Raw genomic sequence first — 25,400 nt, 5'->3', positions numbered from 1 at the left:
TTCAAGCTGAAAAATGAACCTCCCGCTGACAAAACGGATAATGGGCTACTTTTGACATTTCCAGACTGCACAATTGTTCAGACAGGTAACTGACAAACCAAAAACAAGCGGCATGGGGCAACGGACGTTGTTATTGGGACCTACATCTGTACGGCTCTGTTTTATACATGCATACGCATTTACGCCTGCCCGCTTAAACAGACGCCTGTAATCTCAGGTGACGAGCCGGTCCATTTTCCTCCCCTTCTTGACATGTGGAGGTTCGCGCTCTCTCACCCGTGTTCGTGTGGAGGAACGCAGAGGGAAGAGAGGGGAAACCGATGCGGGAACGCTCGGAGTGGTTCCCGCGGTGAAGCCGGCGTGGCGTGTCATTAAACTGGAAACAAGCTACGCCGCTGCAGTCTCCCAGCGCTGCTCCGCCGCGCCCTGCTGCCTCCCTCCTTACAGCCAGCACCGCGCCCCACGCGGCGCACCTGTTCGCCTCCTATAAATACCCTCCCGTGCACCCCGCTGACATCTCACTCTCCGCGAGCCACAGCGCTTTCCTGCGATCCATTTACCCTGGCAAATGTACTTAACGACACAACAACTGTTTGCTCACATAATGCGGAGGGCTGAGAATGGGCTCCTGTTGATTAGGGCGGCAGTTGTTTGCCGATAAATCATCAAAGCGACTGGCTTGACGTGCAATTGGTCAGCAAATTTGCTTTAATGACAGTACTCATTTAACTTCAGGGACCTTGATCACAAAGTGGAGGGTGATCCTTTGGGTATAAATTCTTTTTCCTTTTTCCTTCTATGTTAAAAAATGGCCACGCAAGGCTTAAAAGAATGCATTTACATATTACAGATTTTTTGCATTGTATCACAAGAATGTATTTACACAGCATACCTTCAGTCTAGATGGAGGAACCAGAGACAATATCACTGAACTGACTGACTACAGCAACGAATTTAGAAGTAAACTAAATTACACTGTCACCACCAGTACCACTGCAGCAATAGTCGTACCTGTTTAAATGAGCCCCTTAAACCCAAATGCGATTTCTGAAAAATCTCACAACAGGTCAGAACAAATGCTCAGAACAGCATTCCACTCAACAAATGGAGTGTATAAAGCAAGATAATGGCTCCCATACAAAAGCCATCTGAATAAATATGTTGCTACAGATGTGGCTGAGAAGAAATCTGTTGCAAACTAATCATGCCGTTTCCTGTGCAATTTATAACCCCGCGACGCCCGCAGTGGTTTGATTAATGCCACAGTGCTGCCGCTAGAGGCAGAGCAAAGAAAGCAAAAAAAAAAAAAACGAAAAACTGTTCTTCTACAACATGAACATTCCAGATCTCATCGCAACAGCGACTGTCTTCCCTCCTGATGTGAAAGTTTTTTTTTTTTTTTTTTTTTTAATTCTATTTATTTATAATTATTTATCTATTTATTTTGGGGTGAGGGTGCTGCTGGTGAAGATCCTGAAGGCCAGTGCATGTTGGAGTCCCCTGTACAGCCCAACATAAGTCATTTCATACCAATGTGAATACAGCGCGGGACACACACTGCCTAACAAGTTGCCTTAGTCAAAATCCAATTTTTATTAATGGTGTTTGAATTCATACTAGTGAACTTGGACAATTTTGCAGAGTAAAAAAAAAAAAAAAAAAGTAAACACAATGGGAAAGGAGCCAATCATGGAGAGAAAAAAATTCTGATATCATGTCAAAGCTACTGTATTAAATACAAGATGCGAATTAGCCTCAAATTTATGTGGAAATATTTCTCCAAGCCATTTGCTGACTGATACCTAAACATCATCTCATTTTCAGCAAGCTCAAGAAGGACAAAATTCTTTTCTTCCAGATACACCTTACTAAAAGGAAACTTTTTCTCATATTACCATACCAGCTCTGAAATGTACCAAACCCACACACTGCCCCTGTTAAACACATCTTGGAAATAATAGCTTTCATTCTCTTGAATCATGAACCTGAGCACTCCAGTAAATCTGGATTTGCCTCATAAGCAACATCAAAAGGATCACAATATCAATTTCAGTAACCATAGCAACAACAAGATAACAAAAAGTATGTTTTTCTTCACTAGAACAGTAATGGTGACATTTCACATACAGAGGACACCTAATCATTTACCATCTTAAACTAGAAGGAGCCATAAGGTTACATGAAGGTATAAGAGAAACTGCATATAGCTGATCACACTACACATACACATCAGGCTACACACTCTATAAAAACTATGTCCAAAAATGACAAACTCAGAGAAAACTAACTATAAAAGTATTTTTCAACCTCTTGGCTTGGAGCACAACATCTTGAAAAGCAGAGAATATCCTAAAAGTGCACTAGGTGGCAGATCCTTTGTGTGTCTGAAAAAAGCAACACAATTAACATTATGCTCATATCTCCAGAAGTCATATTACACAGTCCATTTCACAAAATTTAATGCTGAAACATCAAGAAAATATCTTATATTGTAGGTGTACATTTAACAACCTTAGTTAATAGCAACCCACTTACTCAGACACATTGTGATCGGCATCGTATGGTAGAATCAAAAATCATTTAAGCCCGCCCTGCTTATAGAGCAAAAATGTCTGACTGGACAGGGCACTGTGATGGTGCACATGTTAATCTTGTTAAGAGTCCACGTGTTCCAGAAAACACAAATGTGTACCGCATGCAGCTACATTTATGAACATATACAAGAGAAATAAACATTCAATGTATAGTATGTTTAAAACAATTTCGTGGTGATGAGAACTTGCTATAGCAAATATTCTTTACTCAACAATCATATAATTATTGTAGGACTAATGTACCTTATCACATACAAACACTCATTTGCAATGGGCTGACCTTTACCAAAGCATTAGCCTCAATGTAGAAACAGACCAGTCTCTGTTATATTGCCTCAGACACAGACTAAAATGGATTTGAATAAAGTCTGCTAACTTTGCCATAATGTGAGCGTAAAGCAGTGGTTTCACAAGGGGGGCTAGAAATCCTGACACCAGACAATGGAAAATGTCACCACTGCCTTGCTGTGGAGCACAAAGGCGCGGGGAGCAAAAGCCCACAGAGGACCCATGAGAGAGGTGCAGCTGGCAGGGCGCCTTGAACGGGCAGGAAGAAAGGGAAAAGATCAGCACACACGAGGAAAGACACAGCCGTGGGCAAAAGCCGAGGCATTTGGAGGCCTGTTACTGGCAGCACGACTCTCCATTTTCATCTGCACACAGCGTGGTCAATAATACAGACGAGCTATTGCACTCGGTGCTTAATAAAAAGGGTTAGAGTTTTTGGCATCGATACACTTGACCTTAAAACCAAAAGCCAAAAGTTGCTTCCAGATTAATGCCGTTGTGTGTAGGTGGAGGGGTTGCCAGTGGATGGTAGGGTCGGCAACTTTGGTTTGAGACCGCTCAAGACTCAATGCCCTCCGTCTCAACTTTGTTTTGCTACATGTTCAAAGAGACAAGAGGGGCAGGCCCTTCAAGGACCCAACAAAGACGTTACAGACTTGTTTTATTTTCGACCCGTCAGTTTCTCCCACACTGTGAACCTCCGCAATGCCCTGACCCCGACTTTTTTAAATTTCTTTCTAGGTCAGACTGGATAAACTTTTCCACAGGTGATGCAAAACAATTCAAACATTTCTCAATTTTTTTTTTTTTACTTTCCCTCAGGGGATACTTGCCTGGTATAGCAGCATCTGCCTACATTTTCCTGAGGAAATTTCTCTTGCTACAGCAATCTTTTAATTTATTTTTATTACCAGTATATTGCAAGCACACAGTATGATTCTTAGGGACTGTATATAGTGTAGACTTTAAAATTCCAGCATTTACTCACTACTCCTTCCTACTTTCTGCTAATCTACAATAAATTGCTAGCTGGAGAAGGAATAACAGCCTATACAAGCGTTCAAAAGACAATTAAGTAAATTAGACTGGGAAAACAGACCAAACATTGTGCTTCCTACACCAGTTTATTGTCCCTATGATTGCATAATGGTTAATTGTGTGTTATTCAGTAAAGGGGAAGCCCTTTACTGCATAACATGCAGCTGGTCCTGTTAAAAATGCATTTTTCCGTGGCAACACATGGGGTAAATGTGTATCGTTTAAATGCATATTATGGATATGTGCTCTGCACAGCTACCTGCTCCTACAGTTTTACTCAGTGCATAATGCCGTCCACTTACTGTCTGCATTCACGCTATTTGCACTTGCACAAAATCAATCTCGATAATGAAAGAATGATGTGACATGTTACACATTACACACACACACACACACACACACACACACACACACACACACACATTCATTTATAATGTTTTGTTCCTCGCACCACTGCTCGCAGAACCCCTTGAATGCCACAGAACAGATATTCTTTTTGATTTTGAGGGCAATGCACAACGAATTAATAGGATGGTACTCAATGAGATCCTCTACATTTATTCTACGGCCTTCTCCTTATATTTAATCAAGCATGGCATTTTTTTCTCTTTTCATTATGGGTTGTAAATAAATTACATATGTTCAGAACTTGAGGGGGAAAAAAAGCACCCTAATACTCTGATCCATCTGAAATATTCCCTTGCATAAATATGTCTATATATTTCCACCAGAATACCAGTTACTGGTACCGTACTAGCATTATTTTGCAGACACCGCACCCATCAGAATTTAATTAAGCTGCTTAAAAGGTATGGCCTATCTATTCGAACAAACAATCCGAATGAGGTCAGCAGCCTTTGTGGAGATTTTTCTTTTTTTTAATGCCCATGTTCCCATCCATCTGCCATTTCAAAATACTAGAAAGTTCAGCTAAAGAAAGTGTGGAGTCAAAAGCGGCAGTAGCACTTTAAACTAAAATCTTCTGGGTTCAGGCCTGGTATCAACAGATGGTGAGCCACGTCCCCTCGGGCACAAACAAAACCGCGCTTGTGAAACCTGTCACAATTCCGGGTGGCGAATGTCTCTCAGTTCCTGCAAATGCTAATCTAGCACATGGAAAGTCCAAAATAATATGGAAACCAAAAAAAAAAAAAAAAGGGATCTTATTCCAATTTTAAAATGACAGCGTGTGACAATATCTCTCTCAAAAGGGCAGTGAAATTTGTCTGGCCCCAGGACAGGCATTCGAAAATGACTTGCTCAAAGACATGGGTGACATTCGGCAATGCATCGTGTGGGTCCCTTTAAGGTGCTGCCCAGATAAATTCCATCTGAGGATTTGATAAACATAGTTTCTGCGGTCATGCATCGGAGTTCCATTAAAGTGAAATGATACAAACGAGTAAAAAACCTACCAAATTACAAAGGTTTGTGAAACACTGGACCATTTGTTTGTTGAAAGATCTGTCAGAGGAGCGGAAACTTAATTTCAAATGTGTCTTTGTACGAAGGCTCTCAGAAAGCAGGACAATGATTATGAACAAAAAGTCTGAGGATCTGAGAATTTATGTACAACTAGCTACACACATTGAAAATTTGAAGCTGTTCAAATTAAAACATGTGACTTCCAGAGGACAGAATCAAGCCTGAAAAGTAAGTTCTTAAGTTTGACAAATTCAGTAAATATTATGGAGCTACTGCAATTATTTAGTATTTATTAAATCAACACAGAGCCCAGACTTTGCTTACTTAAACTTCTGGCCAACACACAAATTTCACATTTGAGCTGGTTTAGACTCACCTGGCTTCAGACTAAAATCACCGCAAAACACATTTAGCATATGAATTTACAGCATTGTCAAGTAAGGATTTAATTTTGCACACCTACTGGGCCATGTCTAGATCAGCATAAAATGATGGCCATGTAAACAAGAATGCTTGTTAGTGCAGTGCAGAATTCATGAGGCATTCTGTGTAAGCATGAACAAACATAATACATATTCAGAATGTACCATAAAGCAAATCAGTCATCTGCCCATGAGTCACTGGTTTTAATTAACTGATTTACAAGAACACCTTCTTATTTAACCATGTTATACACAACGTTAGCTTAGTACACCTGTACTGCTGGTGAATGGTCAACCAAGGTCGTATTTAAATGAATGCATCAAATGAAGCACTGGCAAGAATGAGCACAAGGTACAACGATAAGTAAATTGAAAGTCATTTTTGAACGGTTTTTAACAGTAAGCGATCCAGAAATTAGAGATTGGAGGAGATGTGTGTTCACTTTTCACTTGCAAGCAATGTCAGTCATTGTTGATACCAAAAAAATGCTTTTTCAAACTATGATAAAGAGAGGCACTTCAGATTTTAGACAGCTATTCCCAAACTGCAATTCTGTTTTCATTTTTTAGCTGTGGTAATCATTCAAACAAATGAAAAAATAAGCTTTATGGGTCAAAAATAGCATTTATTCCACTATGCGTGAGAGAGTATTGTGTGTGTTTTTAACTTGCAGTAATATAAAATTGGTCTGCCATTTGTGGCGGGGGGGGGGGGGGGGGCTTTCTTCAGTGCAGCAAGTTCTGATGTAAACATTTTTTGTTCAAAGTTCAATGCTTAAAACAAGACCATAAAAAGTGACAGCACTGGTTGACAAATTACAAAGGTGTAATCTCTATGTTCTTCAAACATTTTGCGGCTAATGCAGTTAGGGGCTGATTCAGACTTAAGGGAGCTGAGCGTTTTTTATGCACCTCACTTGCATGTTTTTACATTTTTGAGATTCACACTTAGCACCTGCTTACCTCTTAAAAAAACAGGTGGTACAAAGTTGTGCACTGTAAATAAACTGCCTTGGTGAACTACACCTCTCAGCCCAAAGCCCAGTGGCCTTGTTGTACAGTGCATTCTCAAGACACTCACTTTAACTATGAGAGCTGAACAGATGGGCTACGTCCGAGCTGCTCGAAGTCACAAAGCCTAAATCTGGTGTGAATGCTGATTCTTTGATGATTATTAATTGTGCTGGAATAGCAAAACATCCATAAAGAAAAACTCATGGTTCTGACAAAGACGGAGAGGCAAACACACACAGTGAATGAAGTCACATTAGGTTGTACCAATTTCTTTTAAGACTTTAAAACAAAGCAGTCAATGGCTGCCTGGTCTTATGCCCCATTAACAAGAAAAACTGACCAAAGAGGTAGGACATTTCACAAAATAAATGGACATAATTGTAGAACCATGAGAGACAACTGTTGACTTGTTATTACTAAGTAAATGGCAGGAAATTACTGTTGAATAACCATTACCTAAGCTGTTTGTAGTTTGATGAGAAAGGACTGCAACTTCTTTATTTTGCATTCTGCTTTTCCAACAGGCATGAGGGTGTTAAATACACATATCAAGAAAAAGTAATGAACGAGCAACCATAAATCTTTCAAAGCGGCAGAGTAATTTACATTTTAACAGTGACTACCATGAAATTGACAGCCTTGGCAGTAGTGCTAAGCTGTGAGAGATTTGTATTTAATTATAATTTTCTAAGTATTCAATTTGCATATGCTTTTGGGGTGGTGCCAGCTCACCCCTCACTGCTTTAGGTAAAAATAATCAGCTCCATATTGCACTGCACATACATATTTTATTTTGCAAATTCATTATGTGGCAGTAAAACTACAAAGGATTTACATCCTTTTCAGTTGTCACTTTGCAAATAGTTTTAACAAAGACAAACAAGTTCTTGCTGTGCCAAATTTGGTTCTGCTCAACACCAGACTGAAGCATATTCTAACCTCTAATTCTTCATATATCGTAAATGATTTAATATTGTTTTTGCCATCAAATCGGCAAAACCTTGGTTTTTAATCACAACATTTTTGATCTAAGTCAGACTCACAATGTGATTTCAGATCAGTATCTTTCCAATAAAACACCAGATGCTTCAAACATTAGATTAAAAACAAAAAAAAGACAAACAAAATATATAGCTATAGCAAAGAAACCTTGTAAGTGAAAATTACCCTACACCTTTATTTCCACACGCCTCTGACCTATCAGGTTGCTTCACATCAACATGTCCATGTGCCCTGCTACATACACTGACATGCAAAAATTTTGAAGCAGAATTACAGGCAGCAGTTTCCTTACAAACTGAGCCATTTAACTGTCAGTATGCGATCGGTCAATAAGTGATCAGTCATACCATCTGTAGCCTTCCATCACTGATGCAATAAACTAATCACAACTATGCTTGGTTACTACCTGCATTGGAGCCCTGGGGAAACTTGGCTGAAACTTGGCACCAGTCTCCACCAAAACCAAAGCTGAAACCAATTCCCTAGTTACAGTGCTGGGAATACTGTGCTCTAGGAGTTGACATTTTAGAACACAACCTTAACCAAACTCTTAGCTCACAGTTATCACAGGGAGAGAGGACTCCAGATTTGGTCTTTTGAATATCCTATAACCTGTTGAGATTGATATAACTCCTTGCCTCAACACTACAAGTGGAATAATAACTCAAATAATTAAATGAATTTTCTACACAAGTTTTTTTTTTTTTTTTTTTTTATTTTAATTCAATATTTAAAGATTATAACTTTATATAATACATCTTACTGGCCCTTACTCAATGTACAGCAGTATTGCCCAACCTGGGATTCAAACATGAAATGTAGGTGACATGTCCATTTCATAAAACACAACTAATTTTCTTCAGTCTTTCATCAGTCACAAATATGGAAATCCACCAGCAGCAGAAGGAAAAAACTGTTTAACCGTTTGTTTGCAGATTGGTCTCAGGACGTTTGTCGTACTTTCAAGCATTCGGTTATCATTCATTGCTTTATTGCTTATTTCACCTTTCAGTAATAGCCGACTACCGAATCATAAATGTGTGGACACATTTTGTATGGTGCTGTCCTATCAGGCCAAACTGAAATTTAGCAGAACTGGACGACGGTGCCTGCATATAAAAAAAAAAAAAAAAAAAATAGTGGTGGAAAGCCAAGCTGATGCAGCTGTGGGTACAAAAGGCCTTAATTCAATCACTGTCTGTGTGATACATGTCCACACCTTCGTATCCCTCCTCTCTCCACCCACCTTGACACACAGCCAGGAGGCATACCTCTAGCCGCCTTGTGCATTTGTCAATTTATGATTTTAATGAAGGGCCAGGAAATAATATGGATTAGGAAAGGGAGGACGGCACGTCCTGGCCTGAAAGCTGCAGAGCAAAGATAATGTGTCGCCGGTGCCTGAAGGTGACACGTCTCATTCATTCTGAATTACAGGTAATGAGGCTTCGTGCCTGTCCGGGTCAATTTCAGTTACAACGACCATCACTCATGCACACACAGGCTCCTTTTATTTATGAGCCAAACATACCGTCTTGACTTACAAAAGGTATCTGCGCTAGTAAATACATGGGCGTTCCTTCAGGCCGCAATGTAGAGCATTGGGTCAGGAGTGCGACTTGTAATGCTTCGTGTTAGAATCCTAGGAGGGACAATGCAGTCGTACGCCTGATCAAGGGCCAACAGGAGTACATACGAAGCACAAACAGAACAAAAATGAAAGTTGAATTAGAGATTTATTTAAGTCACACAAGTCAGCATCAATCCAGGCAATTATCAAGAAAATAAACGGGTACGCTTTTCACAGCAACAGCTGATAATACAATTCAGAACAAGCCACAGAACATTTCCTCTGTCTTCTGTGATACAATAAAAGCACTGTGTGTGCGTGCTTCTAACAGGAACTTCCACAGCAGTCAAAGTTGAACCTGATATGCTGACAACACATTATTAAAAAGATCTCTAATTGAGATGTACTTTTTCCTTGCACTTTTCCCCCCAAATCTGTGAATTTAAAAACAACAACAACAAAAACAAATTGTGCAACAGAAACCCACCCAGCTGTGAGGGAGTATGATCAGATTATTAGTACTGACCTGACCAGGCATCATTTACCTTGTAAGCAGCTGCATGCATAATTGGCCAGCCTACCTGATGCAGCACGATTGAGAACTGGGGCACAACCAGCAGGGGCTTGGGGATTAGAGAAGCAGGAACACACATTTCGTGACGGAGTGATCATTTTCAGGCAAGCAGCCACAATGGCTTGTGGCGCTGAGGCTAGACGAGGTCCTTGTCATGGGCCACTGACACACTCTGCAGGCCTCAGTAATAGACCTCATCTGTAAGAGCCTGATGTAGACCACTTCACAAAACCCCACCCTACCTTCTGTGCCTCTCTCTCTCGCTCTGTATTTTAAGTCTTCACCTCAGTCTCTCTCTCTCTCTCTCAAGGATGGAGAAGGCAAGACAGGTCAGCTCAGCTTAATCACTCCCCTCAAAGCACCCCTGCACTTTGCTGAAAACACATGGAAAGGGTATGCCCCCCTCCAGTTTGCCAGACACTCTGAAGGGACAGAGGATGCATCTCCAAGGGTGCCCAGCTGGTGCGTGATGCTGATCATTTTATAAAAGGGTTTGAACCTATTCCACAGGGCTACGCCTGCACACACTTGACTGTAAATAGAAATATCACTGCAAATACAAAACATATGCACGATCACACTGATGATCAACAGCTGTTCATTGTCTGGCACATGCCCAAAAAATAGGCTTAAGCGGATACAAATCCAAGTCGAAACTGATAACCCTTTATCCCAGAAAGTATGTCCCACACCTGAAATCATACGGCTGTCGAAAGGAATTACAGGACCTAGTGAGGTCTCACGATACCCCCTTCGATCCTCCGTCCCTGCTGTATCCAACAACACCCGGAGAGTGAGAGATCCTCTCGCCCTCTGCAGCAGCAGATACAAAGTCTCAGCTCGACCCCACCGAAACGGGGTCTCATCTCCAAAGCTGGGCTCTACCCAACACGCTGGGGTCAAGCTCCAGCTCGACTAATGTCTCGCGCCAATCTGCGCTAGCATCTTTCAGCTACGAGCACACATATTTCACACTGAGCCATGTCTCCCCCACACGCCGAACATCCTGTACGTGCTCTCAGGTCAGATCGGATAACGCACGCGAACGACAGAGCTGTCGCCCGAAAGCATCCCGGGAGCTTCAAGGACAGACGGAGAGAACAGGAGCGCAAACAGCCGGTTCTCTGATGTTCAAAACAAGCCAGGCTGCTCGCAAACTCGCAAAAACACCTCACACTGAAATCTGGGGAGGCGCCACGGTGGCGCGATGTCATAAGGACACGTCAGAAGAGAGCAGTGCTGTAAACATTTAAAAAATATTCTCCTGCTAATCTGTCTGTAGTCTTTCTTGCTCATTGTCATTTCAAAGCACCACAGTGTAGGTGATAAAGGGGACTTGGAAGCAGCTCGTTCAAGAGGACTATTAATGTTTTTCTCTCTCCCTTTTTCTTTCTACATCCACTGTCTTCATGTCACTTGAGGCTCAAGAATCTCTCATTCACCCTGGCCTGTGAGCTCCTGGTTAAATCCTTGAAGCGAGCAATACATGTAGGCACTCATATCACAGTGGAGTGGCGGGGCATTCAATCACATCACGAAAATGAACCCCCCTCCCCTTCTTTTTCAGCTGATCGCAAGTGATGAAGACAATTTAAAAGCCAGCAACATCAACCACCTAGGTAGCCCATAGGGACAGGAGTGATATCCCTCACCCTCGCTCATGAAATCAAGTCTGGTACAGACAGTCTGCTGAGAAAAGGTAACCGTGTGGTAATTCAGTTCATTTGGATTTGGTCTGGCCTCCGGGCTGTAGCAAGGCCCCGACAGGACCCAGGGAGAACACTCTTACCCAAGAAGATTTGGGACGTGCTTGCCTGTAAGTCTGCTCCTTCACCTCTCGCTTACCCTACCTCATTCCTCACGCCTCCCACCTTCATCCTACAAAATCCAAGAGGGACTGACATCCACAGACAACAGTGGCGTTTGTCTACGACGGCACTTATTGCCTCATTTCTGACTGTATACCTTCATCAGGGCTCCTCGTGTAAAAGGCAAGGCAGGGTCATGAGACGTGCTATGTAAATAATGTATGAGCAAGTAAATAAATAAACCTATGCATGAAAAAAATCGGAGACTGTAGTGGATATGCAACGAAGCATCACTATCCTCTGGGAGACAATGACAACACCCCCCCCCCCCCCCCCCCCAAAGGACAAAGAGAATAGAATGCAGGGAGAAACTGTCTAGCTCTTTCAGGCAGCCCAGCCTGATCAGGGAAACAGAATTACTTGCTGTTCTGTGAAGAATATTTCCCAGGAAATGAGAAACTGTCTCAGTCGATATAGTTGTGTGACAGGCTCACTGTTCTGAGCCACTAATCACAGGGGCAACTTATAAATTATCAACACGTTTGCAAAAATAGGAAAAACTATGAAATGCACGCACTGAAAAGTCGTAAGATGTGAGGGGAATAATATTAGAAGAGACAAACAGTGGAGACAAGCAATACGATATTAAGGCATTATCATTCGAAGTCTTACCTCCGGATATTTCAATTTGAGCGTTTTGTGCATTTCCCGAAAGCGGCTGTACCTCCTAAACACTGTCCATGTTTCATCCAGGACTGTGATCTGTTAAGAGAAAGGCCGATGCAACTGGAATCATGAGCATGAACAGAGCGAATGCTTATTCATTGGTAATACATTCGTACAGTAAACGTGTCAATCACCGTTTTATTGTTATTATTAGAAGTAGTGTACTTAGACACTACTTCTAATAATAACAATAAAACGGTGATTGACACATAGCAGAGGAAAACAAGGGCTTATTGAAGGAAATGATCCTTGACATCTGACATCGCTGAAATTGTAAAATCAAGCTGTGACCCACCCACAAGCCAAGATAGCATAAAGTAGTTGTATATATATACACAAATGAATATCAATATAAACTGCTGACACAGGCACTGAGAAAAGTGCATTGTTTGACTTTTTGAAAATATTTGTTGTAAAACAAAATCACTATCTTTAATGTTATGAAGCTACTCTTTTACAACGTATAGCCTAAACTGTGACCAGGTGCCATTGAAGAGTAAACACTGAGTAAAACAGCTCCCATGGAGTAGCAGGAGAGTTCAACTGGACAGCACTTTAACTAAAACCTTTTTCTAATTCGCCCATTTTCATTACATTTATCTACGTTCTACAGTTCTGAAGATGTGAATGTACAGCCCTCTGAGGCAAGGCAATGGCTTTGCTTAAATCAAACTGTGAAGAGATTGCTGAAATTGAATGTTCTTCCTTTTGTTCAGTCAGAGGGTACCTTCTAGCAACACCCATAGTTCCGCGGTTTCGTGTGACAATGATACGGGACCAAAAAAAAAAAAAAAAAAATTCCTTGCACTCTAAGATCCAATTTAACTAATAAAATGTGCGCGGCCACAAAAAGACATGGTAATGCATACCTTTCATAAAAACATGTAAGACGGGGGTTGTATTTTACATACTCAGATGAAACTATTTTATGCGTTTAATTATTTCTTCTCCAGCCTCGTAGGCTCAGCAACTGCAAATTTAGCATCTTCAATTCTGAAATAAAAATTTATAACCTGTGGCAATATTTGCGCTATATTAGCAGCCATGCAATTTCAAAATTTAAAAGAGCTAGAAGTGACAGTAAATTAAAACATAAATCTGCTGTAATCCACTGCGGCGTATTCATTTACTCTTTCCTTTTTTGTTTCTAATTCAATGGCTCCAGATGACAAGATTCAAAGTCAACGCCACGAACGCTTAATTAAAATGTCTTCAAGCAAGAAAAGTATATTGGGAGGGAAGAATCCCTTTCACTGGGTACAGCTTTTCGCCAAAGTCGAGCAAGTAGATTTCTCAAATACTGCGGGGATGGCTGCAGTTCTCCCTTTCAGTCTGTGAATCAGTAACTGGCACTGATTGCACAATTCAACCTGTACTTTTTTTGCAGTGGATAGTGGCACTTATCCAGCACAGGAATTGTGAAGGAGAGACCTGCCTCCAGTGCTCTAACACTAGTTCTGATGAGCAAATTACCACTTCTTTTTTTTTTTTTTTTTTTTAAATACATCTTGCATGAAGAACTTGAGGACCTGGAAGCGAAGCTCACCTTTACTTCGAACTCGTAGTGCTCATCTTTCCCCTGCCCCCGCAGAACGTATCGTGGAATGCCAATTTTAACTGGGTCCTTCGGGCTGTTAGTGATGGGTCCCAGGGAGCGGGATACAAGCCGCTGCCAAAGATGACACGGGGAGAGCGGGAGAGGGGGGGGAGGGAGAGGGAGAGAGGGGAGGGTAAAGAGTATGAGTAAGAAGAGCCGGGAGAGTAAAGAGTGTAATTCGGACTGGGAGTCAACGTGGGGAAGTGGCATTCGGCGCTTTTAAAAGATCAAAGTAAAACATTCATGCAAGAGTATACATTAGAGGATGACATTACACTTGAGAACCTAGTCATTTACCCCAATAGCACCCGGGATATGATGGTGCATTAAAGAAAGAAAAGGATTCGATACCCCATGCACACATATTTTAAATACTTTACGAGTCTCAGAATGAAGCATGCATAATCGCGAGGAATATCTTCTGCACCAGCTTTGATCTACAATGCTATGCAAATACCTGTCTTTTAGCCTGACATATGTTGATGGGTAATCTGCATTTAAACTCTTACTGAACCCACGCAATACTTAGGAAATGACAATAATTCAAACCTATCGACTTAGAAACATACATAGAAAAGATGCATTGCAAACAGCTTGTAAAATCATGATGGACATTGAAAAGGATTATATAAATATGATCTTTATTTCAATTTCTTGACATAAACATGACAATTATTGCACACAATAGTCACAGTGTGAGACATTAATCATATTGCACATCATGCCCATACATTTATTTTCACTTTTTGCTGCTATAAAAATACTCTCCCATCAACAATAAGTAATTTCTTTATTCTGGAGACTATGCAAATATTCCAGAGGTAAGAATACCAGTTATGACAGGCCCAACAAGAGCAATATCAAGGACTAAAAAAAAAGAAGAGACCTCCATCTGCATTTCTGGCCAAAAGGGGAAAAAGAGAGACCTCCATCTGCAAATAATGGTGAATGTCCAAATCACACTGGACATCACTTCTTTCACAGCAGCCTCTGAAATTTGTTCTGTCCATTGAAATCCTCCGCAAAACAAAATGGGGGGGACAAAAAAAAAAAAATCTTATGGCAGTTTAGAGCAGAGTCACACAAACAAGAAGGTATGACTGCAGCAGTGTATCAGCTGCATATCAGTCTGAAGTCCGTAAAAGTAGTGAGGCATTAAAATCCTTATCAAAACATAAAAACAATACAAGCACATGGAATCCCTCCTAAAAATGGCATTACTCAGAAGTGGGTGCCACTTGATTTCCATTTAGGTAGATCTCTGTGGCCTTTTTTTTTTTTTTTTTTTTTTTTAGATTGACTAGTAAATTTGCCAGGGCCACAAATGGAACAGCCACATTTTATGTCCAATTAAGTCTATTGTGCTTAGTGACATTTAGTTCAGTGCATAATTATGTAGTACATTCAAAAGCAAGGCCACAGAACCGACACTGTCAATGCCACAGTGAGTGTGGGGGAAAAAGACACCACTCCTGTAGGTCAATGTGGAGGCACTGCCTGCTACAAAACCATTTTGTGCAACACTACAGCAAATGTCACCAAAAGTTTTGTGCGGCGGTATAAAGCACACACTGATTTCCACCTGACAGTGGCTACTCCACCTGCCAAATTTACTCTGATCGTTCACGTTTTAAAAATGTCAACCCCACCTCCAACACCACTAAGACACCATGCTCAAATTAGGTGAGTTCAGTGCTGCAGGCTACGAAGCACAGGAAATAAGCGTGCAGCGTGAGTGATTACCATAAACCGACTTCAATGATAGTCTTCCTAACGGGCTAACTTCAGTGTCATGTACTCGTTAACCCTGCGAGGGATTAAACGAGGGCAAGCAGAGGCAAAGAATTCTGGGACAGAGTGACTTAAGGTGATAAATATGGATTCAATCATAGTAGGCCCTGTAGATTCAGCCCCTTTGTTGAGGAAAAACTACGTAGGCAGACATCCACTCCGGCTGATTATCTAAACCGATGGGTTCGGGTTTGGATACATTTGGCTAAATGAAGGCACATGCTGCTGCAGTGAGAGGCAATTAAAAAGACCGGATGAAAACAACCCACTCATTCACCACGGTGTCTTTTGCTCCATGATACACATTAAACCCTGAAAGCTGGCAATCTTGGAACCAGACCCCAAATATTCTAAATATTTGAACATAGCTGAAAATGTGAGGGATTAAATGTACACACTCACTCAATATCAGAGGTCTGCTTTCCAGATTCTCCTTACTGACTTTCTCAGGCTTTCATCAGCTACGGTGTGCTTTATGCAGCATAGGAAATCACAGTAACTGAGAGGTTTTAAGCATCTGAACGAGTGAGGTGAAAACTGGCAGCAAACAACCATATTTCCAAAAAACATGTAGCGTTTAAATTAACTGTGTGATGTATGCAAAATTATCCATAAATAAAACAGACAAACTCAACACAAATATAACATCAACACATAAACAGCTCCAACAATATCTTAGACAAACATGGTCTTAACATTTTTCTTAACTGAACTAATGAGTAAGGTACGTGTGTGTGCATATGTGTGTGTGTGTGTGTGTGTGTGTGTGTGTGCGTGTGTGTTTTCGTTAAAATGATGATCTCAGCTTTATCGCAGTCACTGCATTCCTTTGGCCTGGCTGTTGTTGCGCTGCAGAGTCCTTGATCAGACAGCTGACAAGTGATTAATCAGGAGAGCGGCCTCTGCCGAACAGCCGAAAGTTAATTTCCAGACTTCAGATCGGGGGAATAAATTACAGCCCGAGAGAGGAGGGATGACTGCTGTGCCGTTTCTAATCTGGGCTTTGCGCTCAGTTTGACTCCTGTGGTCCACCCCTCTGAAGGCGATCTCTAGCTTGATGATGCTGTCGCCGTCCGCCACCAGCACACAGCGTATGTCCGAGCGCCTCCGCAAAACGATCCGGTCAAACTGGGCCTGTCGGGGCGCCACGGCGACGGAGCGGGGTATGGGATGGAACACGGCGTCCTCCTGCAGCAGGCCCACGTGAGTGTCTGTGAGGAGGAACTGCGAAAAGGCTTCAGGGCGGGGGCACGGGGCCACCTCGGCGCCCACGCTGGTGTAGAGGAGCAGGCGGATATCGGCCAGAGGGGGCTTGTCGTTTGCCATGTTGGCATGGAGGTGGTAAACCAGGTCAGCTAGAAACTTCTTAAACTGGGAGCTCACCCGTAGCCTGTTGTGTAAGAGGAGGTCGGAGGTATGACATCTCCAGTCCAAAGACAGCTGCGTGAGGTCCCCCTGGAGCAGAGGGTGGCTCCTGAAGTGCTCCCCGCCTGCTGCAGGGGACAGAACCTTCACCAGGGCCCGCAGTAGCTCCTGGGTGAGCTGCTTGTTGTGGGTGTACATGGTGAGGATGGTCTCTTCTCTGGAGCCTAGGAGCCTGATCAGCTGCCCACTAAAACCCACATGGATTTCCCTGATCTGCAGAAGAGGTATTTTATGAAACACTGCTAAAAACTTTTTTTCTTCGTGACTGTCAGCCACTGCGTACAGAACGGACTCAAATAAAAGGACGCAACCCGGCTGTGGAGTGGAATGTTTGACGTTGGCGACTCTGAGCCAGTATATTCCTAGAAGCCGCTGGTAAGAGCATACAGCCGGTGGTATCACACTGTGCAAGCGGGTCAGCAAGCTCTGCGGAGGCAGAGACTGAAGCTCCAGAAGGCCCGCAGGAAACTCTACCAGCCTCTGGCAAAATACTTGAATATGCTCACTTGTGCATTCAGTCACAGAATCCTCCAGCACCCCTGCCATGCTCTGAGGTGGTACAACGCAGCCTGGCTCATTGATACTGTGCAGGTAATTTTTGAGAGAATTTCTGAAATTTGCACTCCTTTGTGTGGCATCTGACTTCAGGGCCACTTCAAGCTGTACACGCTGAACAGGGGGCAATTCTTTAATGACCAGGTACATCTGCTTAAACCAACTGCTTCCACGCTGGAATTCCGCGTCTCTGACCTGACAGATAACTGTCCGGGTGCCCTGCAGGCGACTACTGGCATCTTTGTACACTGCAGAGAGTCTGCCAGCCAGATAGCCCAAGCTGTAGCTCTGGTGTGCACCACCGTCCTGGGACACACCTTTTTCCTCTGAAATTGTGCCCTGCCCTCTGTCGAACTGGCTGTCCACGGATACTTTGGAGACCGTGTGACTGAACTGGCCCTCCGAAGGGGTCTCCTCTGATGAGCTGTGCTTCTGTGCGGACCGCCCCGAAAACACGCCGGCCTCTCGGCACTCAGCGCCGCCGACGGGGGTTCTCGGCGTCTCGGAATGAGTGAGCTGGAGGTAGGACGCCTTCCCTAACAAGGCCTCTCCGGATTCGGGGACGGCGCTACCTCGGCTCGCGCTGTCAGCGCCGGAGTCTCCGCTCTTGTTCGCGTGCCCCTCTCCGGCGCGGCGCGGGTCCCTGCCGGCTCTGCGGCCGCGCGCCGAGAGGGAGGCGGCCTCGCGGTTCTGCTCCTCCGGCCCGCGCTCGCCCCCATCCGAACCCTCCCGGCGGGCCTCGCCCCCCGCCTGCGGAGCTGCCTGCGTCGCGCGGTTGCGTGATTTATGAGGTGACAAATCTCGCCCGCTCTCAGTCCCGCTTTTTGACACGTTTTCTCTTTCGGCGGCAATGTGACCCTCTTCCGTGTCATTAGCATAGTCCCGCTTCCCCGGACAGCGCTGCTCATTAAGACAGCGCTTTCCCTCTTGTTCCTCCGAGTTCTTGTCGCTGCCCGGGAGAGCAGCGGTCCCCGGTCCAGAGAGATACGGGAAGTTAGGCCGCAGCAGAGGCACGGGCTTTCTCTGTGTGGAGAGAGGGGTTCTTTGAAGCCGTAGCAATCACTCATTTGAACTTAAGTCAATTATTTTGTATCTCTGCGTAATTAATGCTTCAGAACTGGAATTACTTCACCTCCAGAGATTCAAATCACATAGTAATTGAAAACAATTACAACAGAGAGGGACAAAATTACAGACTTAGAAGACAGTAATTATCCAGTACAGAGGATGATGTGCTTAACTATGACGCACTGATGGAAACAAAAAAAAAAAAAATCATACTCATTTTGTAGCCACCTCTTGTTTTCCCAGCCTTAAGTCATTTGGTTCACCTTATCTAACCTGCTCTCTCACTATGAACTTCTACCACTCGACTAAAAGATACTGAAAAGTCCTTAAGCACACAAGGAAACATCTGCTTACAGACCCTACACTTTACCACCGACAGAATTGTTTTTCTTCTCTGCATTTTACCATTTAAGGTCATGTTTTCATACCCGGTAAGTGCAGAAATCAATAAACTCTCCAGTCAGTACACTTGAGTGAGGAAAAGTAAATTAACTACCTGCGGACCACTCAAACAACATTAGCTACAGTGACAAAATACTCCAAACCCTTTCCAATTTCTCACACAGGCCGATTATAGTAGCAGCACCTACTGGCTCCACATCAGTCCCTGTCCCTTAAGCCTCGGTGCTCATCGAGAAGTGCCTCGGTGTGCATCTGACTCCCTCTCCTTCCTCTACAAACTTAATCGGCAGGCTCTAATTGGGACCAAGAGTAGCAGCCGGGTGCGCAAGGGGACCGGCTCTGACAGGCAAGGGTTTAACAATGTTAAGCCATGACAACATTTAAAAACAGTAATCTCCACAGGGCTGAACACACTACAATGCTGAGGAAAACTGGATGACGCCATGAAGAAAGGAAAACTGGAATTATACGTAGACCGCTTTCGTTCTCATTGCATACAAAAAGCATGGCAAAGGCACGTCTGGTTAGCTCAAATTCCGTGTTAGTCTGTGGGGGGTAACAGGAATTCACGATGGACAGCCAGAGCATTTGTGGATTCACCATGATGAACACGCTTTATTTCACAATGATCCAAGGTCTTGTCAAGTTAGCTGGACACCCTACATCCCCACACCCCCACCACAAAAAATACAAAAATGCTCCTCGGGCCTTACCTTATATTTCAGTTTCCTTAGATCTGCCCCGCTTTGAGATGTTTCATCTTCCTATAAGAGAAGATAGCAGTTTTCTGAGCTCTGCAATCAACAGATCTATAAGAGTACAGGCTTCAGAATAGAGGATAGACTATAATTTACAACCAGCAGTCTGTGAAATCAGAGCAAGCAGGGATGGGGGGGGGGGGGGGGGTTGGGGGGTCTGCCATTATGGGGAAAGAAAAAGCACGAAGAACACCAGAGGAATAAAAAGCGTGCGTGCCATCACAGTCCCTTGTGGTCAGGAAGCATTGCTTGGTAGAGGAACAAAACAGGACGCACCACTGGCGATTTACATGAGAAAAAGAAGAAATCGAACAGGAGCGAGCCACTTCAGGATATGTGACATGCCAAATTACAAGAAATGGGAGGAGCCGTAGGAGAGCCCTCACTGATTCGGCCCATTTCGCCAAAGACGACTGTGGGTAGTGCATGCAGTTTATGACCCGTTATATTCTCCCTCACTGTGTAATGCACCCCGGAGTGTGACCTCTGCTTACCTCGTCTGTCAATTTTAGAGTATCAGTAAAAGACCTCTCCTCCTCCTGTAGAATGAAAGAAAGGCTTCATTTTCCTTTTTCCCCCCTATTTTTTTTTAGGGCAACTTTTTTCCCAGGTAACATTTTCCTAAATGCAAATTCTAGTAATGAAATTCATTGAGTCTGGCAGATCTAATTCTGCGCTTTACTCCCCTTCTCACAAGCAGAATCCTTCCATCTCATTAAACCGCAGACAGTTCTTACAAAATAATGGAAGGAGCACTTCACCTACACAGTTGGGTCTACCAGCTTTCCTGGCGTGCCTTTCGTACTTTGCCACCTTAAAACAGCATTCAGCACTGCAGTGTGTAAGACAGCCCGAGGTCACTGCAAGGCTGAACATTTTCAACTGGCTGTTAAATCTCTGACAAATGAAGTCTGCCTGGCCCTCACGGTTCAGGTGAAAAATGAAAGGCTCCTACTTTAGCGATATGAAGATTTGTTCATATTGCACTCTAGGTAAAATGGTTATGAGAGCAGTAACTGCCTACTTCCTCTTCTGTTGTTGTGAGTGACAGCGTTGTTTGATCAATCCTTGTTGGTATGGATTATTTACATGCCTGAAATCTGTATGGAAAACAACATGACCAAAATTCACTGTCTCATACATTCAGTTCTGCGCTGCATACTTACTCTCAGGGATTCGGTCGAAAATGACAGCTCAATGTTGCTGTCCCCATTGAAAAGATTCATCTTCTGCAACCTTCTCTGCACTTCCTCTTCGATGTACGCATTTATCCTTGTGCAGGGAAAAGTTAAGCCATCTGTGAGCTACAAGGCAATGCTAATATTACATTTTCAAGTCTACAACAGAAGAAACATTTAATCCTTCTGATATTTACATAGGGAGCAGAGCAATTATATCAGTATTCAAATGCATGCTGCTGCACTGTTTGTTTAGAAAAGCAATTTGAATTATTTGTGGGTGGTGCAACGCTTGAGTTTTCTGGCAAAGGAAGACTTAACTGCTAATGACCTTTACTTAAAAAAAAAAATTCTATAAGATTTGAATAGCAAACAGTCCAACTGTCTGGATGAGATTAGAACCACTCAATTAGCTGTGAAATTAAATATGATTTGCACGTGCGGAACAGATAGCGCCATCAAACAAAAACCCCAAAAGGATTAGAACAGCAGACTTTCCAGGACTTTAGGCATTACCACTGCGATGACCGAATGAAAGAACAGGAAAAACCCACCCACTCTGCTCAATCTAGCCCTACGGCAAGTGCACAAAGCGAGGCAGAGCAGGGAACGTTCGCGCTTTTCGTGATTCCGGTGGGAGGCGTGCCGCGGGAGAGACGCACCTGTCGTCCGCGAGGGGCAGCACCCCCGTTAAGCTCTGCCGGGGGCTGACCGGCGAGCTGCCGTGGCTGGACTTGTCGTCCGCGGCGGCGCAGTGCCCCCTCCCGCTGCCCTCGCCCTCGCTCAGCCTCTGCTTCAGCTCCTGGATCTCCAGCGCCAACCTGCAGGTCAGGGGGAGAGAGGGGGCCACCCGTCAGCACTGAGGGCCAGGGGGAGAGAGGGGGCCACCCGTCAGCACTGAGGGCCAGGGGGAGAGGGGAGCACCCATCAGCACTGAGGGCCAGGGGGAGAGGGGGCCACCCATCAGCACTGAGGGCCAGGGGGTAGAGGCGGCCACCCATTGGCACTGATCCCTACGCCAAGTACATAAAGTAAGGACTACATTGGCCAAAAACAAGGCAGGGTTAAAATACGTGTTTTACGAATGTTAGACATGCTTCATTCTTGGATGGTAAAAAAGTTCTAATGTGTGGAAAGGTTCTGCTGCTGGCTGACCTAGAATGGACCGGCCGCACTCTGCATCCCTGAGACAGACATGAGCACTGTCAATAATCATTGCAGTCACCTGAATTGTTTTACTCAATTATCTTTATTAAAAAAAAAAAAAAAGTTATCGCATCGACTAGAACAAGGAAACTGATCTGACGATACATCACTCCAGTTTCATTATTTATTTTTCCCCTCCGATGATCTTGGGTAGTTTGCCTCTGGCCTTTCCGTTTGCGCTCTCTCGCCTGCAATCCCCTCCGCCCTCCTCCTGGCTCTGCAGCCTCTCGGCACAGGATCATCCCTGCTTTCCGCCACTGTCTGAAAAGCAACTGTCGACCGCTTACCCTGTTCCGGCTCCTTAATGCCATGCGTCACGGCTCCTTCTGTTGCTTGTCTAAATGACATCCTTCTCTTTTGTCAATTACCGATTAACTCTTACTTTCTCAGAATCATGTTCCATGCTCTGCTTTGTCAGCACCGCGAGACGATTAATAAAGGGTGCTCCGACAAATGCGTTTGAAAGACTGACCTTTACATACATTTTATCTCCTTCTCGCGCAAAGAAAGGTACAGGAACAACAGACTTTTTTTCCTCTGCATGTTTTTACGAGTATTGATACAGCAATTGTGACATTAAGTCAACTAAAACAATCAACAGGGTTCAATTAGCTGCCTGAAATCTGTCAACAAATGTGTTGTTGTTGTTGTTCTAGTGTTAAATGAGTTTAATCTCTATAAATAAATTTAACTCCAGAGTTTATGCACCTGAATTTCTGCTGAACTAAGTTTGCACAATACCCGTGTGAATTAACGTGTGACTGATTTCTGCTTTATGCTCAAACTTGTATTCCGTAAATAGACCAGAAAAGTGAGCACAGGTAACATCTGCTGTCACTTAAAGTTACAAAGGTGGTGGCCTCAGTTGCTGTCATTCTCCCATGAACTGGAGAATTTCAAAATGTACCTGATCAGCATGTGAAAGATTTTTTCCATCCATGGCAGTGACATTTCCCAAAGTGCTGCCAAAACACCTCAAGTCGATATATATATTTGAAAATTAATAGAATGTTTAGCAGGAGATTAAAAGGTCTCAATGGCTAAGATGAATGTGCTTCACTAGATATCCAGGCAGGAAATGGAGCAAAACTAAGCCAAGTCAGTTCTCAATAACACATTAGTTTGGGGAATGATTTGAACCATTGCATCCCAAGGTTATTGTCGCTTGGCCTGGGAAATGGAACTGCATAACCTACATTAACATTTATATTTATTCATTTGGCAGACGCTTTTCTCCACGGTGACTTACAAGTGAGCTACGGTACAACACAAGCGAAAAATTAACAATTGATTGGAGTTAACGATATTAGAAGCACTGCGTGACCACGTTTCAACGGTTGGCCAGGCGAGGTGTAAACTAGCAGCTAAAGCTAACGAGTGCGTTAAACCTGAGGCCTCACCTCTCTCTGTCCTGCTCCAGAGCTCCGGGCTCCGTCTCCTCGCAGGGCTGCAGGGCGGCCTGCGTCCGGCTGAGGAGGGACAGTCTGCGCCTCTGCTCCTCGATCTCCAGCTCGATGGTGGAGCTGCGGCGGAGGTGCGCCGAGTGCCTCCTCTCCAGCTTGGCCACGGCCTGCTCCAGCGCCTCCCGCTGCTGCTTCTCCCGCGACTCCAGGATCTCCTTCTCCTTGCGCCGCACCTTCTCCTCCTGCCGCGCCACGTTGGCGGTGAACTCGTAGGTCTCCTGCAGCTGCTGCAGCTGGTCGGCGCTGGCGCAGTAGAGCGAGAGCTGCTCCTCCTTCTCCTCGATCTCCTTCTCCACCTGGTACAGCGTGTTGTCCAGCCCCGGGGGGCCCTTCTCCAGCAGCTCAGCGGCCCGCTGCCTCTCCTCCACCACCGCGGGCAGGTGGGTCTGGGTGAGGCAGGCCAGCTGGCGCTCCCGGAACTGCAGCCACTGCTCGGCCTGCCGGATGCGCTCCTTCTCCTGGGCGGCGGCGGCGGCGTCCGCCGCGCCCTTCTCCGGGGCGTCCTTCGCCTGCTTCCGGTGCTCCCCGCAGGTGCGCAGCATGAGCGCCAGGGCCTTGCGCTCGCTGGACACGTCCCACTCCAGGTGCTCCTTCTGCTGCAGCAGCCCGTCCTGCAGCTGCTCCAGCCGCTCCAGCTGCGCCGCCTTGAAGTCCGTGTAGCGGCCCATGGCGGAGCGCACCGCCTCGTGCTCCTCGTCGCCGTCCGGCCGCGCCTCCTTGGCCTTCAGCAGGACCTCGCGGATGTCCTCCAGGGCCGCCTTCTCCTCCTCCACCCGCTGCGCGTCGTCCCTCTTCAGCAGGCCCATCATCTCGTGCTTCTCGCGGAGCTGCTCCTCCAGGCGGCCCACCAGCGTCAGCTGCTCGCGCTCCTGCTCCTCCAGCCGCCTCTTCTCCAGCTCCAGCTTCACCGCCTGCTCCTCGCGCTCCCGCCGCAGCTTCTCCAGCTCGCGGAAGATCTCCATCTTCTCGGCGCGCTCCTTCTGGTGCGCCTCCTGGAGGCGCTCCTGCTCCCGCCGCGTGCGCCGGTGCAGCTCCTCCTCCTGCCGCCTCTTCTGCTGCTCCAGCTCCTGCTGGTCGCGCAGGCGCTCCTCCTCGAAGCGCTCCTTCTCGGCCAGCAGGTCCCGCAGGCGGCTCTCGATGTCCTGGCTGCGCAGCGTCAGGCTCTCCTCCTGCTTGCGGATGCGCAGCTGCACCTGCTCCGACTCCTTGCGCTGCGACTCCACCTCCTGCTGCATGCGCTCCAGCTCGGCCTTCTCGCACTTCTGCTTCTCCTCCATCTCCTTAATCAGCTTCCTGCCGTCAGAGCACGGGGCACGTCAGTTTGTACAGCGCAGCAGGGAGTACGCCATCACAGAAACATGTTGCCACAGACGCCAGGCACGTCGCAAACTTTCACTTCTACAGTTAATTATACTTACAATTATTTTCCACATTTCAAATCATAAGCTGTCTCTGCCCAGCTAGTTACTACAGAGCTTGCTCAGTTTGTGACGCTG

The 25,400-nt window shown here is 44.8% G+C and overlaps 1 protein-coding gene across 3 annotated transcripts in view; it reads right to left on the bottom strand.

Moving 5' to 3' along the window:
- Positions 1-25,400, bottom strand: part of kif16ba (kinesin family member 16Ba) — an 82,804-nt gene that overhangs the window by 9,859 nt on the left and 47,545 nt on the right. For 2 of the 3 annotated variants that reach the window (XM_036534326.1, XM_036534317.1), the window contains 6 exons: positions 23,842-25,197; positions 21,898-22,056; positions 21,224-21,329; positions 20,013-20,063; positions 14,008-14,130; positions 12,408-12,497 (listed from right to left, as the gene is read on the bottom strand). In XM_036534326.1, the coding sequence (XP_036390219.1) occupies positions 12,408-12,497; positions 14,008-14,130; positions 20,013-20,063; positions 21,224-21,329; positions 21,898-22,056; positions 23,842-25,197 (1,885 nt within the window). Of the gene's footprint in view, positions 1-12,407; positions 12,498-14,007; positions 14,131-20,012; positions 20,064-20,551; positions 20,597-21,223; positions 21,330-21,897; positions 22,057-23,841; positions 25,198-25,400 lie in introns of all 3 variants that reach the window. The other variant, XM_036534309.1, reaches the window with a different exon arrangement.

This window comes from Megalops cyprinoides, chromosome 1 (genome assembly GCF_013368585.1).
Source record: "Megalops cyprinoides isolate fMegCyp1 chromosome 1, fMegCyp1.pri, whole genome shotgun sequence".
NCBI lineage: Eukaryota > Metazoa > Chordata > Actinopteri > Elopiformes > Megalopidae > Megalops > Megalops cyprinoides.
Note: the sequence above shows the minus strand (reverse complement) of the source record. Positions and strands in the feature narration are given on the sequence as shown.